This window comes from Galeopterus variegatus, unplaced genomic scaffold (assembly GCF_000696425.1).
Source record: "Galeopterus variegatus unplaced genomic scaffold, G_variegatus-3.0.2 Scaffold10313, whole genome shotgun sequence".
In the NCBI taxonomy this organism is placed as follows: Eukaryota; Metazoa; Chordata; class Mammalia; order Dermoptera; family Cynocephalidae; genus Galeopterus; species Galeopterus variegatus.
In genome coordinates, this window is record NW_007736424.1 from 35524 (window position 1) to 50825 (window position 15302).

General features: G+C 51.9%; 1 protein-coding gene across 2 annotated transcripts in view; it reads left to right on the forward strand.

Annotated features, from left to right (window-relative positions):
* The window catches only part of CHRDL2 (chordin-like 2), a 31494-nt gene extending 23171 nt beyond the window's left edge, over positions 1-8323 (forward strand). The window contains exons 7-12 of one of the 2 annotated variants that reach the window (XM_008594180.1): positions 782-950; positions 1899-2093; positions 2447-2620; positions 3579-3633; positions 7392-7484; positions 8162-8323. In XM_008594180.1, the coding sequence (XP_008592402.1) occupies positions 782-950; positions 1899-2093; positions 2447-2620; positions 3579-3633; positions 7392-7484; positions 8162-8252 (777 nt within the window). In that variant the 3' untranslated portion in view covers positions 8253-8323. The remainder of the gene's footprint in view (positions 1-781; positions 951-1898; positions 2094-2446; positions 2621-3578; positions 3634-7391; positions 7485-8161) is intronic. The other variant, XM_008594181.1, reaches the window with a different exon arrangement.
* Positions 8324-15302: the final 6979 nt, after the last annotated feature.

Sequence of the window (15302 nt, forward strand, 5' to 3'; positions counted from 1 at the left end):
AGGAAAGGGCTGTAGAAGGAGGACTGTGAGTGACTCTGGTTCAGCAAGGGAGGTAACAGGCTCTGCCCCTTGCCCCAGCCCACTTGCTCCTCTCCCAGCCTGCAGCTGCCCAATCCCCAGATTGTGAGCTGCGAAGCTCCTGCCCAATTAAGCTGACCCCACCACATGCCCTTTGCTATCACTGCTAGCCCTCCTAAGACTTGGTCTGGAGGGACCAGGTCTCAGGATCCTGGATTCCAGGGGCTCAGGAAAGGGGGCCTACACTCCGGAGACCCTTTGTTCTGGAGGGGGCCTGCTCTTTGTCTTCATGTCCCATGGGCTTCTGGGGCCTGGTGGGATCTTCAGAGACCCATCCCTTTCTCCCAGCTCCTAAATCTTCTCAGACAAAGGAGAATCTCCTGACTTGCATCCTCGCTACATGCTCACTTTCTGTTTCTTAAATATTAAGTTCTCCACATCTCTGATCAGTTCTGTCTCCCAAATCAGGACCTCACCCCCTCTGCCCACCTTAGCCCCAAGGCCCTGCCTCTGACAAGGCCTCAGAAGGGCTTGGTGGAGGTTGGATTTCCAAGTCACTGTCCTCTGAGAGTTTTACAGGATCCACTGTCAGAACACCTTAGAGCCCATCCCGATGGTCCTATCCCCAGCCTATGCTCTCTCTTCACTGGGAAGTCTGCTGGTGTCTAACTCAGGCCTCGTGCTGCAGCCTATCTGGCTGCTCTGCCACCAGCAGTGGTCTGTCGCACTCCATCAGTCATCTTCATCTTTCCTGCATTTGCAGAGACATTCTCAGGACTCGTGTTCAGGCAATGGCGGGAGAAAGAGAGGCCTGGGCACCCCGGCCCCCACTGGCCTCAACTCCCCTCTGGGCTTCATCCCTCACTACTTCCGACCGAAGGGGGCAGGCAGCACCACTGTCAAGATTGTCCTGAAGGAGAAACATAAGAAAGGTGGGGATTGTACCCTCCTCCAATCTGTCAGGTGGGGAAAGGGACCCCCCCTGCCAACTTCTCCCAACTCCCACACCCTGTACACCCTACTCAGCGGTTCCCCAATCTCAACTTGGTCATGAGCTTGTGGTTCATAGAACATCAAAATTGAAGGTACCTTTACAGATCATCAGATCTAAACCCCCATCTGACTGATGAGGACATTGAGGTTCACAGTCCTGAGTTGGAGACAGCGCCAGTCCTGGAACAGTACAGCGATATTTTTTTGAGGATCTACCATGCTTTACTGGGAAATGGGGAAGACAGAACAGATAGATGGAAAATGGTCTCTGCCCTCGAATAGCTCATAGACTAGTTGGGGAGACAGCCATATAAATAAATTGCTATAAATATAAGGAAGTGCTGAGAGAAAGTTTTCGACAAAGGAAGGAGGGAGAAGAGCTGGGCTGCAGGAGGACAGTGGGGATGGAGTGGGGAAGGCAGCCAGATAGGCAGTGCGGCGGCAGAAGGGGAGGAAAGGGGCCTCACTGCAGGGCACCCCAACTGGAGGAGCCGTGGGGCTACCTAGTCATGGCCCTCCTTTGTATAGATGGGACACTGAGGTGGAGAAAAGGAAAGGGACCTGCCAGAGCTTGCATGGCCAGGTAGTGACAGAAGCTGAGCTGTTTTCCTACTGCCAGGCCAGTGCTCTCTTGCTCTACCAGAAGTGCCCCTGAAGGGCAGGGGAAGACTCTCCATCTTCAGCAAGTCCTACTGGGCACATCTCAGCCCCAAGTGCTGAGATGGGGGGATGTCAGGGACAGGGGACAGGTTTTATACCCTGGCCTGCACTTTGCAGACAATGTGGCTGAGCCAGACTCGTGGAGTGGGGGAACCCCAAGGGCCCACCCCACCCACTGCTCGACCAGAGGCACTGACCCTCCTCCTTTCCTGCCTTCCTTGTTCCAGCCTGCGTGCATGGCGGGAAGACATACTCCCATGGGGAAGTGTGGCACCCAGCCTTCCGCTCCTTTGGCCCCCTGCCCTGCATCCTGTGCACTTGTCAGGATGGCCGCCAGGACTGCCAGCGTGTGACCTGCCCCACCGAGTACCCCTGCCATCGCCCTGAGAAAGTAGCTGGGAAGTGCTGCAAGATTTGCCCAGGTACAAAGAGGCTCTGGGGGAGGCACTAGAATGAGACCTGAGTCTCTCTCCCCACGGCCACAGACACTTGGAACATCACAGACATGGAAGGACATGTGCTCAGAGCCACACGATGCAGGGTTTATAGATACTCAGAATGTTAGGTGCACAGGAGTAGAAAATGTCGGACTTAAAGAATATTAAACTTATGGAACCATCTAATGTTACAGAATAGATTCAGAGGTTCTTGACATAGACATAGAATCAAATCATGTTCTGGATTCCATGAAGTCATAAAATCTTGGAATATAGGATTTTTCAAGAAGAATAGCCAATGTCTATTGAACACTTCATGAGCTCCTTGTCTCTCCCAGAGGACAAAGCAGACTCTGGCCACAGTGAGATCAGATCTGCCAGGTGTCCCAAGGTGCCGGGCCGGGTCCTCGTCCACACGTCAGTAGCCCCAAGCCCAGACAACCTGCATCGCTTTGCCCTTGAGCATGAAGCCTCTGACCAGGTGGAGATCTACCTCTGGAAACTGGTAAAAGGTAAGTGTTGGCCCACTCCCAAGTGGGTGTACCTCTGGCCTGTCCCACTTCCTGTGCTCCATATCCCTCAGGGGCCTTAGGGACGTTTTGTTGATCAGGTGCCTCTAGCCACCCTTGCGTGTTTGAGAGTCCCTGATTCCAAGAGGCCATGATTCTGTCGGTGATTCTCTGTCAGTTCTGACCAGCTCACTCACTCTGAGATACCAGGGCCTCGAAGTGCTCCCTCTCCTGGGGGGAAGGGGTTGTTGCACTTGCAAGGAGCCAGGCAGGGTAATGTCCAACCTGATGAAATAAACAGACGTCTAATGGTAGGATTTCAGCATTCTGTGAGGGGAGAGCTTTTCAGCCAGGGCCTCGAAGTGCTCCCTCTCCTGGGGGGAAGGGGTTGTTGCACTTGCAAGGAGCCAGGCAGGGTAATGTCCAACGTGATGAAATAAACAGACGTCTAATGGTAGGATTTCAGCATTCTGTGAGGGGAGAGCTTTTCAGGCAGGAGATCCTTGAGACTAGTTTCGTTCAGCCTTTTCTATATGGTGGATCCTATCAATTCCAAGGTAAGTTGATAGAATGTATTTCTCATTCTGTGAGAAACACAGTATTCAACAGGCTGCTCATATCACCAACTGAAGGTCAAGGGGAGTTTTCATCAATAAGAGAATTGCTGAGACTTTTGTGGCTCTTCTTCTAAAACACGAGCCCCTGAATAGAGGAGAACTTTAAGCCATGTGATCCAAACTGAAGTTTTAAAGTGTGAATTCGTTCTAAGGTCACTTTCTTCTACTGATGGGTTTGGCTGGGGCAGGACGGGGGGTGGAAGAGGGAATGATGCTAAAAATGATGACAGTGATAACAACCAATGTGTGCAGCACTTCAGAGTTTATAAAGTGCTTTCATAGTCACTGTCTCATTTGATCCTCAACGATCCTGAGAGTTAGGTATTATTATCCCCGTTTTACAGATGAGGAAACTGAGGCTCAGAGAGGTGAAGTACCTGGCCCAAGGCCACACAGCCAGTAAGTGGAGGACGGGAGCTAGAGCCCATGTCTTGTGACGTCAGATGCGGCTCTTTCCCTGCTCTGCTCTGCCCCCTGCCGTAGAAGGAATGGACGAAGAAAGCGGAGCTGTTCAGCCTGGAGAAGAGAAGACACAGCGGGACAGGACCGCTGGCTTCATGGCTCTGAAGGGCTGCCCCAGGCAGAGGGAGCAGCTGTGTTCTGAGTGACCGCAAGGGTCAGGCAACAAGCAGGGGCTTTTGAATCAGGCAGAATTGGGTTCAAGTACCAGTTCTGCTGTTTCTTAGCTGTGTGGCCTTGGGCAATCACTTGACTTCTCTGGGCCTCAGTTTTCTCTTCTGTTAAAAGAGGGAAGAGGACTTTTGGAAGATTAAATGAAATGACATAGGTATAGCTCCTGACCTATAGTAGGCGCTGAAATGTCAGTCTCCTCATCCCATCACATAGGTTGGTAAGAATATCAGAGAAGCAGGTTTAGCTCAACGAGAGGATGAACTTTCCCATACTTCAAGCCTTCCTGTAGTGGCAGGGAGGGAGCAAGCTCCACTTTCAAGAAGAGTGCCAGCAAGGGCTGGGTGGGGATTCCATCTGCAGCTGGGGAGTTAGATTCAGTAACTTACGATTTTCTGAGCCTTAAGATTCCAGTGGTCCCTGGGCAGGTGCTGGCTGCGTGTTTACTCTGGACCTTCTCCCCTCACCCCCCAACTGGTTGCTGGGACCACAGAGAGTCATAGGCCCTAGCCTGTCCTTAGAACCTCATGGCTTAGTGACCCAGGTGCAGCAGGAGCTTACAGGCAGCTGAGCTGGTCAGGGAAGGCTTCGTGGAGGATGGGCCTCCTCGATTTAGAGAGACAAGAGGGATGTGAAGACGCAAGAGGGGTGCATTGCAGGCAGGACAGCAGTGACAGCCCCAAACTCTGGTTCCAGAGCCCATGCTTATATACCCTGGGCTCTGTGATTGGTATGTAACGGGCACTGTGTACAAAGGGCCTCATTTAATCTTCATAAGGAACCTGAGTGGTATGTATTAATGCCTCCATTTTTCAGATAAGAAAACTGAGTCCAAGAGGTCAAATTACTTGCTCAAAGTCACACAATTTAAACAGGAAAGATTCAAACCCGGGTCTAAATGTCCCCAGTGCCACCTACACAGAGGTGACCTTATGCTTTTAGGGAGGTGCCTGAGGAAAGCCAAGGTGTGCAGGAGATGCAGAGGGGATGTAGCTCATGGTCAGTCTCATTGTCCCCAGGCCCAACAGAAAAGGAACAAGGCAGGGGGCCACTTCAACTTCATAATGCCCCACCATCTTGTCTTTGGCAACTGCCCCCAACTCCTGACCGCTCGGGTTACCTAGATGCCCCATCAGTCACTTCATCCCAGGCCCAACAGAAAAGGAACAAGGCAGGGGCCACTTCAACTTCATAATGCCCCACCATCTTGTCATTGGCAACTGCCCCCAACTCCTGACCGCTCGGGTTACCTAGATGCCCCATCAGTCACTTCATTCCCTCCCTGTCTCAGACCATGGGAGTCAAACACTCCCCACGGCTGATTGTCAGAGGGAAGCACTCATGGTTTCCTCACTCTGAGGAGTGAAACAAAGCGAGCAGATGGATGCTAGGTGCGGCCCGCCATGGTGGAGCCAGCCCAAGCACCAGAGTCTGAGCAGAGGGTTGGCTTAGGGTTAAGGGCCTTTAAATTCTGGAGTTCCAGAGTAGAAAGGACCTCAGGGGTCTTGATTCCAAGCCCTGCCTGGCAAGGAAGTCCCCCCGCAGCCTGCTGATGGCCTCTGGCCCCCAATTGCACATACTTCCACACTTACCCCCAGACAAGTGATTTACTCCGACACTCTAAATGGCTCAGCCCAGAGAGGGTTCGTTTTCACGCTGAACTGAGCCTGTCCTATTTTCTGGGACTCACCCACCAGTGCCAGTTCTGCCCTGGGGGTCCGCAGAGTTCAGTTGCCCTCAGATCTGTCATGGCTCTTCAAAGGGCAAGAGGCACAACCATGACCCATAGGCTAGCTCTTGATTTCAGACCAGAGAGCCGTCTTTTCAATTATGACTAGTGTGGGTACCCACCCCAGACACTGTCACCTCCTTTCCCATTTTTCTGTGTCCTGGGGAGCATGCAGTGGCAGGTCCGTGCAGAAGGACCTGTCCCCATCTCTTGTTATGCTTATTGCTGGCTGCTGTGATGTAGCCTCTGGGTCTTTGGAATGAGTTTCTCCCACATTCTGCTCCTTGGCTTCTGGGCTGGGGGTCCCGAGGACAGTGTTGGACATTCCCTGATTCCTGGAACTCAGTCCCAGGGTCAGTGTTTTCTGTTCCCTTTGGCAGGATCCGACTCTGATTCCCATAAGCAGGGCAAATTCTTGGTTTTCTTGAAGGCAGTGCTGGCTGGTTGCATCTGTTCTTTCTGGCCAGAGACCTTGGTGGGTAACAGCTGGTGAGACCTCACAGCCCACGTGCTCAGAGCATCAGTGCTGTGTGTGGTGCCAGTGGCCAGCTCCCCATGAGATGCAAACATCAGGGGATCCAGATAATACCTCACTCCCCCTCAGGGCCTGGCCTAGACTGGGTACACATATATTTGTTTATCCATCCATATGTCCATCTGTCCATCCATCTATCCATCCCATCCATCCATCCATCCATCCATCCATCCATCCATCCATCCATCCATCCATCCATCCATCCATCCATCCATCCATCCATCCATCCATCCATCCATCCATCCATCCATCCATCCATCCATCCATCTGTTTAACGATTCATTCATTCTACATGCCTACTGTGAGCCAGGCTCAGGGAAAGAAAGCCCTCCAGGAGTTCCCAGTCCAGTAGGCGAGGCAGGAATAGGCACAATGATAGCTCATTAGAAACAGGTACAATCACAAACAGAAGCCAACTGCTGGGGGTGCCCCAAGGAGGAACTGCCTTGGGGGTGGCTTAGGGAAGACTTCCCAGTTAAGGCTTGGAGGATGAGTAGGAGTTTACTTGGTGGCAATAGAAGTAGAAGGCAGTAGTAGAAAGTGTTCCCGCAGAGGGGGTGGCATTCGTAAAGGCGTGGCCCCCTCAGGAAACTTGAAGTATTTGGTTAGGGCTGGAACACAGGCCAGGCATTATAACTACGACACTTGCTAGTTCTTTGGTGTCTGAATAAGCACACCTATTTATTGATTTTTATCACACGTTCTATGCACAAAGCTTGACTAGTCCATATGGGCCAGCTGATCGGCTGACTGACCTACCTACCTTCCTTTCTTCCTGCCTTCCTTCCTTTTCTTTCTTCTTTTCTTCTCACCCTCCACCCTCCCTCCCTCCCTGCACTGTGGACAGGTGAGTGCTGAGATCAGGATGGTGCTGGTGGCAGGAGCAGGGTCAGCAGAGAGAAGAGGTGAAAGGACTTGGACTTTACTGTGAAGCTGATGGGAGGTCAGGCAAGGGGGATGACAGGGTAACATGGATGTTTTCCAATAACCACAGTTAGGATTATGGACAAGAGGAGGAGGGAAAGGGGTTAGGACCCTAGTGTAGTGACCTAGGCAAGACAGGGGGGTGTGAGTGAGAACAATGGCAGTGGGATAGGAGAAGGGATTCCAAATATTTAGAAAATTTAATCAACAGGATTTGGTGTCTGATCAAAATTGGGGGAGGGGAGGGAGGGGTCAGAGTCAACCTTTGTGTCCAAGTCACCCTGTTTCTCTGACTCTAATGTCCTGCCTTTCCTGCTCATTCCTTGTCTATGCCCTCAGGAATCTTCCACTTGATTCAGATCAAGAAAGTCAGGAAGCAAGACTTCCAGAAAGAGGCACAGAACTTCCGGCTGCTCTCCAGCACCCACGAAGGTGGGACCTTGGGCTGAGGCATGGGGCTGGGGAAGAGAGCAGGGATACAGATGGGAGCCTCTTGGGGAGTTCCCAGGCTGCTGGTGCTGGAGGAGGGGCCGTGGAGGGGGGGGGCTGTCAGCCACAGACGTCAGTTCCCAGCACAGGAATCCAGTGGGCGTCTGGGCCAGAGATTTCCCAACTCAGAGTAGGAGCGGGAAGGTGAAGCAGAGCCGGCTGGATTTGGTCTTGGGGGTGGGGGAAGACAGGGCTGCAGAGCGGGGAGGCCTGAGCCCCAAACCTTGGTACTGCCTACTCCTTGTCTGCTGGAACATTTCCCACTGAAACCCTTCTAACCACTTCCTTCTGATATCCTTAATTTGCTCTACTACGCTTAGGAAGATGGATCCAAGTGGGGCTTCTGGTGAGGGAGGGAGGGGAGGTCACAGACGGGAGTATTTCCAGCAGGTGTCAGGAAATCAGCACTGGCCCCGAGTGTTGGTTGTTTGAAGGCTGGCTCATGTGCCAGAACTGTATGACGGGGATACTCGCCTCCATCCTCCCCGTGGGCTCCAAAGCCTGGCCCATGCACTCCTCCCTGCCCTGAGCTTTGCCCACCCCAGTCACTGTCGCTGTCGTGCACGCACGCGTGTGCACACATTCACACACACTGCTGTCTCCGGCCTTCCTCCATGCAGGTCACTGGAACGTCTTCCTAGCCCAGACCCCGGAGTTGAAGGTCACAGCCAGTCCAGACAAGGAGACCAAGACCTTATAACAAAGTCCTAAACAGTTGCAGATATGAGCTTTATCATTTTTGTTATTATATATTAATAAATAAGAAATTGCATGACCCTCAACCCCACCCGCCTGGTTTATATCCAGTCTCCCACTTGTCTTCGCAGTGACTCTGCAAGGCAGGCCCGGTTATCCCCCTTTTCTAGGGGTGGAAACTGAGATCCAGAAGGGGCAGAGTCTGCCCCAGTCCTCACGGTAGGTTGTCACTGGAGCCAGGGCTAGGTCCCCCAGCCTTGCTGCCCAGGCCCTTTTCCCTGCCCTGTCCTGCTTCTGTCCCCAGGCTCCCAACTTCAGCACCTTCTGTTTTACAGGCAGCCTCCCTCCCACAGCTCTTTGGCACTGAGCCTAAGAAGGGGGACTAACTCTAGTTAGCCAGGGGAAGGGGTGAATGAAGCCTCAAAGCACTTTCCAAACAAATATTCCAGGGACCCTCACCATTGTCAGCCACACTTACAATAAGGCAACTGAGTTTAGGGAGGAGCAGTAAGCAATAATTTGCCTGAAGCCACAGAACTGGTTAGTGGCAGATTTGGAATTGGAAGCCAGGTTTCTTGCTCCAGGCTAGCATTCCTTCCCCTCTTCCACACTGTGACCAATGTTATAAGCCCAAATATCTTCACCTCAGAGGATTTCCAAGACTTGGCAGCCAGATTGCCAACCTGGCACCATGGTCTGAGAAGGCCTAACAATTACAATTAAAGACATTAATCGCTTATACTGCCCATGTGTATAAGTCTTTGCACTTTCAAAGATGTTTTAATGCCCAGGGTTGCAATTAAGGTGAACATTGCAGGAATTACCCAAACATTTAGGGAGGAGGAAACAGAATCTCAGGGTCAGCAGATGTCTCCCCGAAAGCTCACGGTGACAAGTGGTAAATCCAGGACTAGAACTCAGGCATCCCGACTCCAGGCGGGGCTCTCTCCTCAGTACAGCTGGTCTCAACCATCCCACAGCCAGGGCCCCACCCCACCCAAGCCTGATTGGAAGCCCCAGAGAAATGGTGGGCAGTGACCTGTTGGCTGGACATATGCAGCCACTTAGAGGAATTTGGGCATTGTCTCTGTAGCCTTGGTCTTGAACCTGGGTTACTGAGGTTTGCAAAGTCTGCTAAGCAACCCACCAATGCCACCCTCACTGAGCAGGAATGGATGTCACCCTCCCCCAACTCCCTCTGCCAACTCCTGGGGGCCTGGTTTAGTAGTCTGTGATTTGAGGACCATGGCTGGAACCTCCCCTTGTCCTCTGAGTCAGAAGACATCCACCTCCTCCCCTCACGGCCACTACTCGGCCCCCTAGAAAAGACTCATTATTTCGGCCTGGCTTGCTCCCACAGGGGGTTAACTTAGAACTCTGGGGATGAGTTCTGTACAACTCACATTTAAAGCTTGGGAATCTGAAAGCTCAACCATTCACCTGGTGAGCTCTGGTTATCCTTCAACCTAGTTCTGATGTCATCTACTCACTGAAGCTTTCCCTGACACCCCCACCCCAACCCTCCCCTCTGCTGGAGAATGGGGTTGGAGGAAGGGTCCCTAATCAGAGGCAAGCCAGGGTCTCAGGCAGGAGTGGGCTTCCTCATTTCTCTGATAGGCTTATCTGAAGCCTATGGTGTTCACCCCAAACCTTTCCCATCATGGGGGGCACTTACCAGCACATCAACCCCTCTTTACTTTGGTCTAGAGTTTTCAAAGTGTGTAAACAGAAGGCTCACCATGTGACTCTCTAAGCATCTGTACCACGGGTTTCCACCACTCTAAGTGGTCTTCTCCTTCCATGTACTCATTCATGAAACATTTTCTGAGCTACTCTGGGGTAGACTTCATACTAACACAGTGTAAGGAGCTTCCTGTCCTTAGGGACACCTAGGTCTTGAGGAGGAGATGGGGAGACAGAGGCATCACGATGCTGAGTGCTGAGAGTGGTGATGGCAGGGACCCTGGGGAGCACAGCCCCCAACCCAGACTGAAACTCAACCCCTTCTGAAGGCTCAGGAGGATGAGCAGGAGGTAGGAAAAAAGGTGGGGAGAGAGAGAGAGAGAGCCAGGTGGGTGATGAAAGAGGAAGTGAAAACTCTGTAGAAAATGAACCCCTTCTGAAGGCTCAGGAGGATGAGCAGGAGGTAGGAAAAAAGGTGGAGAGAGAGAGAGAGAGAGAGAGAGCCAGGTGGGTGATGAAAGAGGAAGTGAAAACTCTGTAGAAAATGAAAAATAGCAAACTGTAGGGAGAATCACATGGCTCGCTGCCATTGGATAATAGTTCGAGCAGACAGCAAAGTGGGGCGAGGCTGCACACCCAGCTGATAAGACCTGCTTCTTCCCAAGGGCAGCAGGGGCCCTGGAAAGGTTTCAGTGCTTTGGTCAGATTTGTGGTTCACAAAGCTGGCTCTGCCTGCTAGGTGAAAAACGGACTGGCAGAATGAGGCTGAGCCCAGGTAGGGATGACAGTGCCTGGGTAGGAGAGTGGCCATGGGGATGGAAGAGTGGATGACCGGATACAGGGTTGAGGGAGAGGGAGGAGTCAAGTGTGTACCTAGTGTCTCGCTTGCTGTCAGAGGAGAGTTTCAGCCAAGCACACAGTCTCAGGAAATATATATCCATAGCCCTTTGGGTATTTGATGGGTTTGATAGAGACGGGCAGTTGGGAGCTGTTGGCCTATAACTAAAGCCAGGAATGGTAGACCCATTGGCCTGGGAGAGATTGTAAACAGAGAAGGAACCAGAACAGAATCCTGGAGCATCAGCAATGGGACGACCATAGAAGCAGGAGACAAGGCAGGAGAGCATGGCACTGAGGCTGTACAAGGGTTCACTATGGAGACCAGGCTGCGGTGGCCATGGCAATGAGCAATGTCAGGAAAGCTGAGAGGTGGAAGCCGGGTTGGGGGGACTGAGGCAGCATTTGGGAAATGAGGAAACAGAAGTCTTTTAAGAAATTCGGCAATGAGGAGAAGAGAGAGGCTGTGCACATGGGATGGAAGAAGGAGGTTTTCTGGATGGGAGAGATTTAAGCAAGTCTCAGTGCTGAGAAGATGCCGCAGGAGAGGGAAAAGCAGAGGAAACAGGAGCAAGGCTGGAGGAAGGTAAGGTTTAGGGATGAGTTAAAATCCGTTCTTCCTGGGCCACTAGCTCACTGTGTAACCCTGGGTGTGGTGAGGGAGAAGAGAGGGGTGGTCTCTCAGGGCTGACCAGTTCTGCCCCTTGTGGGGCTTCACTGTCCTGTGTGGTGGCTAGGCTGGGCACAGCATGGACTCTGGATGAGGTAGTGACATCCCTTCCCACATGGCTGGCCATTAGTTAAGGAAGCAATTTTTTTTTTTTTCCTTTTTGTCTTTTTTTACTGACCGGCAACGGGATCGCAACCCTCGGTGTTGCGCCCACACCGCACTCAGCCAGTGAGCGGGAACTGGTCTCCACATGGGATCCGAACCCTCGGCGGGAGCGCCGCCGCACTCCCAAGCGGCGCACTCTCCAGTGCGCCACCGGGCCGGCCCAAGGAAGCACTTTCAAACTAATTGTCTCATCTGATCCTAAGGACAACCCAGTGAGGTGGGGATTATTAACCATTTCATACAGACGAGGAAATTAAGGCTCAGGGAGAGAAAGTGACCAACCAAGGTCACATGATAATAAATGGAGGAGTTGGATTCCAACTGTGGTCTGTGATTCTGTATCCATATGGGTCCCAGAGCACTGGAGGGGGCCAGGCGCAGCTGACCTGGGCTCAGAGCCTCTATTTCACTTGACCTTCCCAGGTAGCTTCCTGGCCCCAGAACTTGATCACGCTATTATGGTGCCAGGCCTGGCCTCCAGGTGTCCTAGGGACGCTTCCTCCTCCTCCTTCAGCAGCTGTGAAGCCACCTCCTCCCATCCCCCCACAAACCCTGGGCTCTAGGAAATGGCAGTACTTCTGAGAAACAGGACGTGGCCTGTGGTTTGGGGCTGGCCTGGGGGTAAGGGAAGGCCTGGGGCCCCACTGGGCACAATGGCATCTCTCTCTAGGGCTGGCTCAGCCACTCTTCTCCCCCTCATCCTGGTCCCTGGAAGACACCCCCTGCCTGCCTTCTCCTTCATCAGAGTCAGTTCATGGAGGATGAGCAGGAAGTGCTGTAGGAGGTTGGCTGAGGTTGGAAGAGGGGTGGATTGGCATGGGTTTCTACGTAGGAGGTGTTTTCTCAGACTGTAGATCCTGGATCCCTGGACCCCAGCTCAAGACTTAATAATCACATGAAATCTGATTTTTCTCTCCAGTCCCACCTTTATCCTCCTCCAGCACAAATTAGAGCTCACATAACTTGCCCAAAGCCAAAAAACAACTGAGAGTTGGGGCCGTGATTGGAACCCATAAGGTCTGACTCTGAAGTTTGGGCCTCCCCTGCCCCATGAAGTCTGGGCCAAGGATTAGGAGATAGGCGTCCTCACCAGCTCCCATGCCACCAGCCCCTCCTGTCCCCTTCCCCTTCCTAGTAAGTCTTGCCCATCAGCTCCTTGTGTTTTTGATCTTTCAAAACACAAATCTGACCCTCATGAAGCCCTTCCTTTGAAGACTCTCCTCTACTGCCCCCAGGACATAGCCAAAGCTCACTCGCCTGACCCTTTGTGATCTGGCTCCTGCTGCGTCTTCAGCCCAATCCCCTGCCTTACCTCCCGGCAGCACCCCAGGTCCAGTTTGCTGCACCACCTGACCAAGCTGGGGTAGATCTAGGCTCCAGGAAGACCTGAATCATGGACTCTGACACCATCAGGATGTTCTGTCTCCATTTTCAACTCTTGCCCTGAATACTGGCACTTTCTTTCCAACCAATACTTTCAAGAAGCAAACAACACACCATGCACTGTTCAGCATCCTAATAGCTCCCGATCAGATCGGGTACAAAGGATCTTCCCTTCCAATTCCAATAGAAATACTCTCCGGAGGGACTCTGATTGGTCCATTTGGGGTGATAATCAATCTTGGGTGGTCCGGGATGAGGTACTAGCATCATATGATCAGAATGGGGAAGAGCAGTGCCCCCAAGTAAGGGGGCGGGTAGCAAACTACATGGTCACTAAAGGGATCCCTGTTCCCAGGCTGCCACTGCTACAGCTTCAGACCATCACTTAAACTTCTGTCCTCTCTTTTATGCCTTTTGCATGCTATTCCCTCTTTCTGGAAGGCCTTTCCCCATTTTCTGGTTGCTTTGTTTTTTGGGTTTTTTTTTTTATTGAATCATAATTGATTATACATAGTTTGGGGATTCAATGTTGACATATGTTGATCAAATCAATAGTACTAGTATGTATATTGTTACAAATTGTACTTATGCTTTATGCCCCTTGTCCAACTTTCAAGTTCAACTTTAAAATTTTCTTACTTCTCAAACTCTTTGTCAGAACATGAAAGCACATTGAGAGCCAACTCTTGGCCCTGGGTTTCCATCCCTCGGCCCATCTTTCTTCTCTTCTCATTCCATCTCTGTCCTGTATTGTGAGGGGCCCCAAACACACATATGTGGGCACCCAGTATGCATGTCTGTAGTGGTTTTAAAACATGTCCACAAATGCTTTTATACTTCTCCCACTGAGAAGTGCAGCCCAAGTCCCCTCCCCTTAAATCTGGGTAGGCTATGACTCATTTGTACCAGTAGAATGAAGCAGAAATTATGCTGGGTGACTTCTAAGGCTAAGCCAGAAAGGGCAATGCAGCTACTGCTTTGTTTGCTGACATACCTGCTTTCAGAGCCCTGACACTATGTACAAAGTCCACCTGCCATGAGGAAGCCCAGAGCACACCGCGGGGCCACACATGCTCCCCTCAACAGCCCCAGCAGATCTCCCGGCCAACTTCAAAAAACGACAGCTGGGTATGCGAATAAAGACCCCCCTCAGATGATTCCAGCCCCCATAAATTGAGTCTTCCCAGCTGAGGGCCCAGACGTTGTAGAGCAGAGACAAACCATTTCTACTGGGCCCTGCCCAGGTTCCTGACTCACAGAGTTCATGAGCATTAAGAAACAGTTGTTTTAAGCTAAGTTTTGGGGTAATTTGTTATGCAGCAAAAGTAAGTGGAACATCTCCAAGTTTCATCCACAGCTCACTTTCCCCCACCGCCCCCATTACCCCACCCCCTGCCCCAGCAAATTATCCCTCAGGCTTCCAGAACAGACCTAGGGAAGAGGATTGTGTGGCCCTGGAAGCAGACTTCGGGCTGTTTGGGAAGAGGTTCCAGGATCCTGGGTTCCCAGAGTGTGGTCTAGAAGAGGGTGGGGACATGCATCCCCTCGATCCCAATGGAGTCCTTGTGCTACGGGCAGGGATGCAACTGGAAGAGGGTCAGAGTGGGGCCCTCTAGAGTTGGGTGCCTCTTGGCTGGACTAAGGGTGGCCCTGCACTCCATCACCACCACTATCGCCACCTACTACTAGCAGCACAGGTGATAACAACCATCCTCGGTCTGGCGAGGAAGAAAGAGATGTAAACAATGACAACAGAGAGTGACAAGCACTCAGGAGAAAGCATGGGGGGCTGTGAGAAACCATGGCTGGGGGTGGGGAAGAGGAGTGTCACAGAAAGCTTCCTGGAAGAGGGGATCGCTCAGGCTTCTGTAGGAGAAAGGCTTGGAGGGAGTCGAGAATGGAAACAGGACAATCAATAAGTCATTGCAAATAGAGATCTTGAATTATCCAGGGAAAGTTGAGAAGTCAGGTTCCAATCCTAGGAAAAAGCATGGTCAGAAGAGACCTGGAGACAAGCAAGAGTGGGACACTTGAGAAACTGCAAGAAGTTCAGCCTGGCAAGAGGGTAGCACTGGGCAGTGGAGGCAGGTGGTGCAGGAAGGGGGAGGGGCTGGGGGCACAGGCTCTAGAGAGAAGCCTGGAGAGTTGCAGAGGCCAGCTTTTCCAGAATCAGAACAGGGCTGATATTCAGGAGGATGTGCTGGCATCATTAACACCACCAGTGCCTATCCTGATTGCCCAGGGCCCATTCCAATCCAGTCGTTATTTTGAATATTTCCCCTGTTTTTGAACCTGGAAGGATTTCCAGCTGGGGAGTGACTCAATTG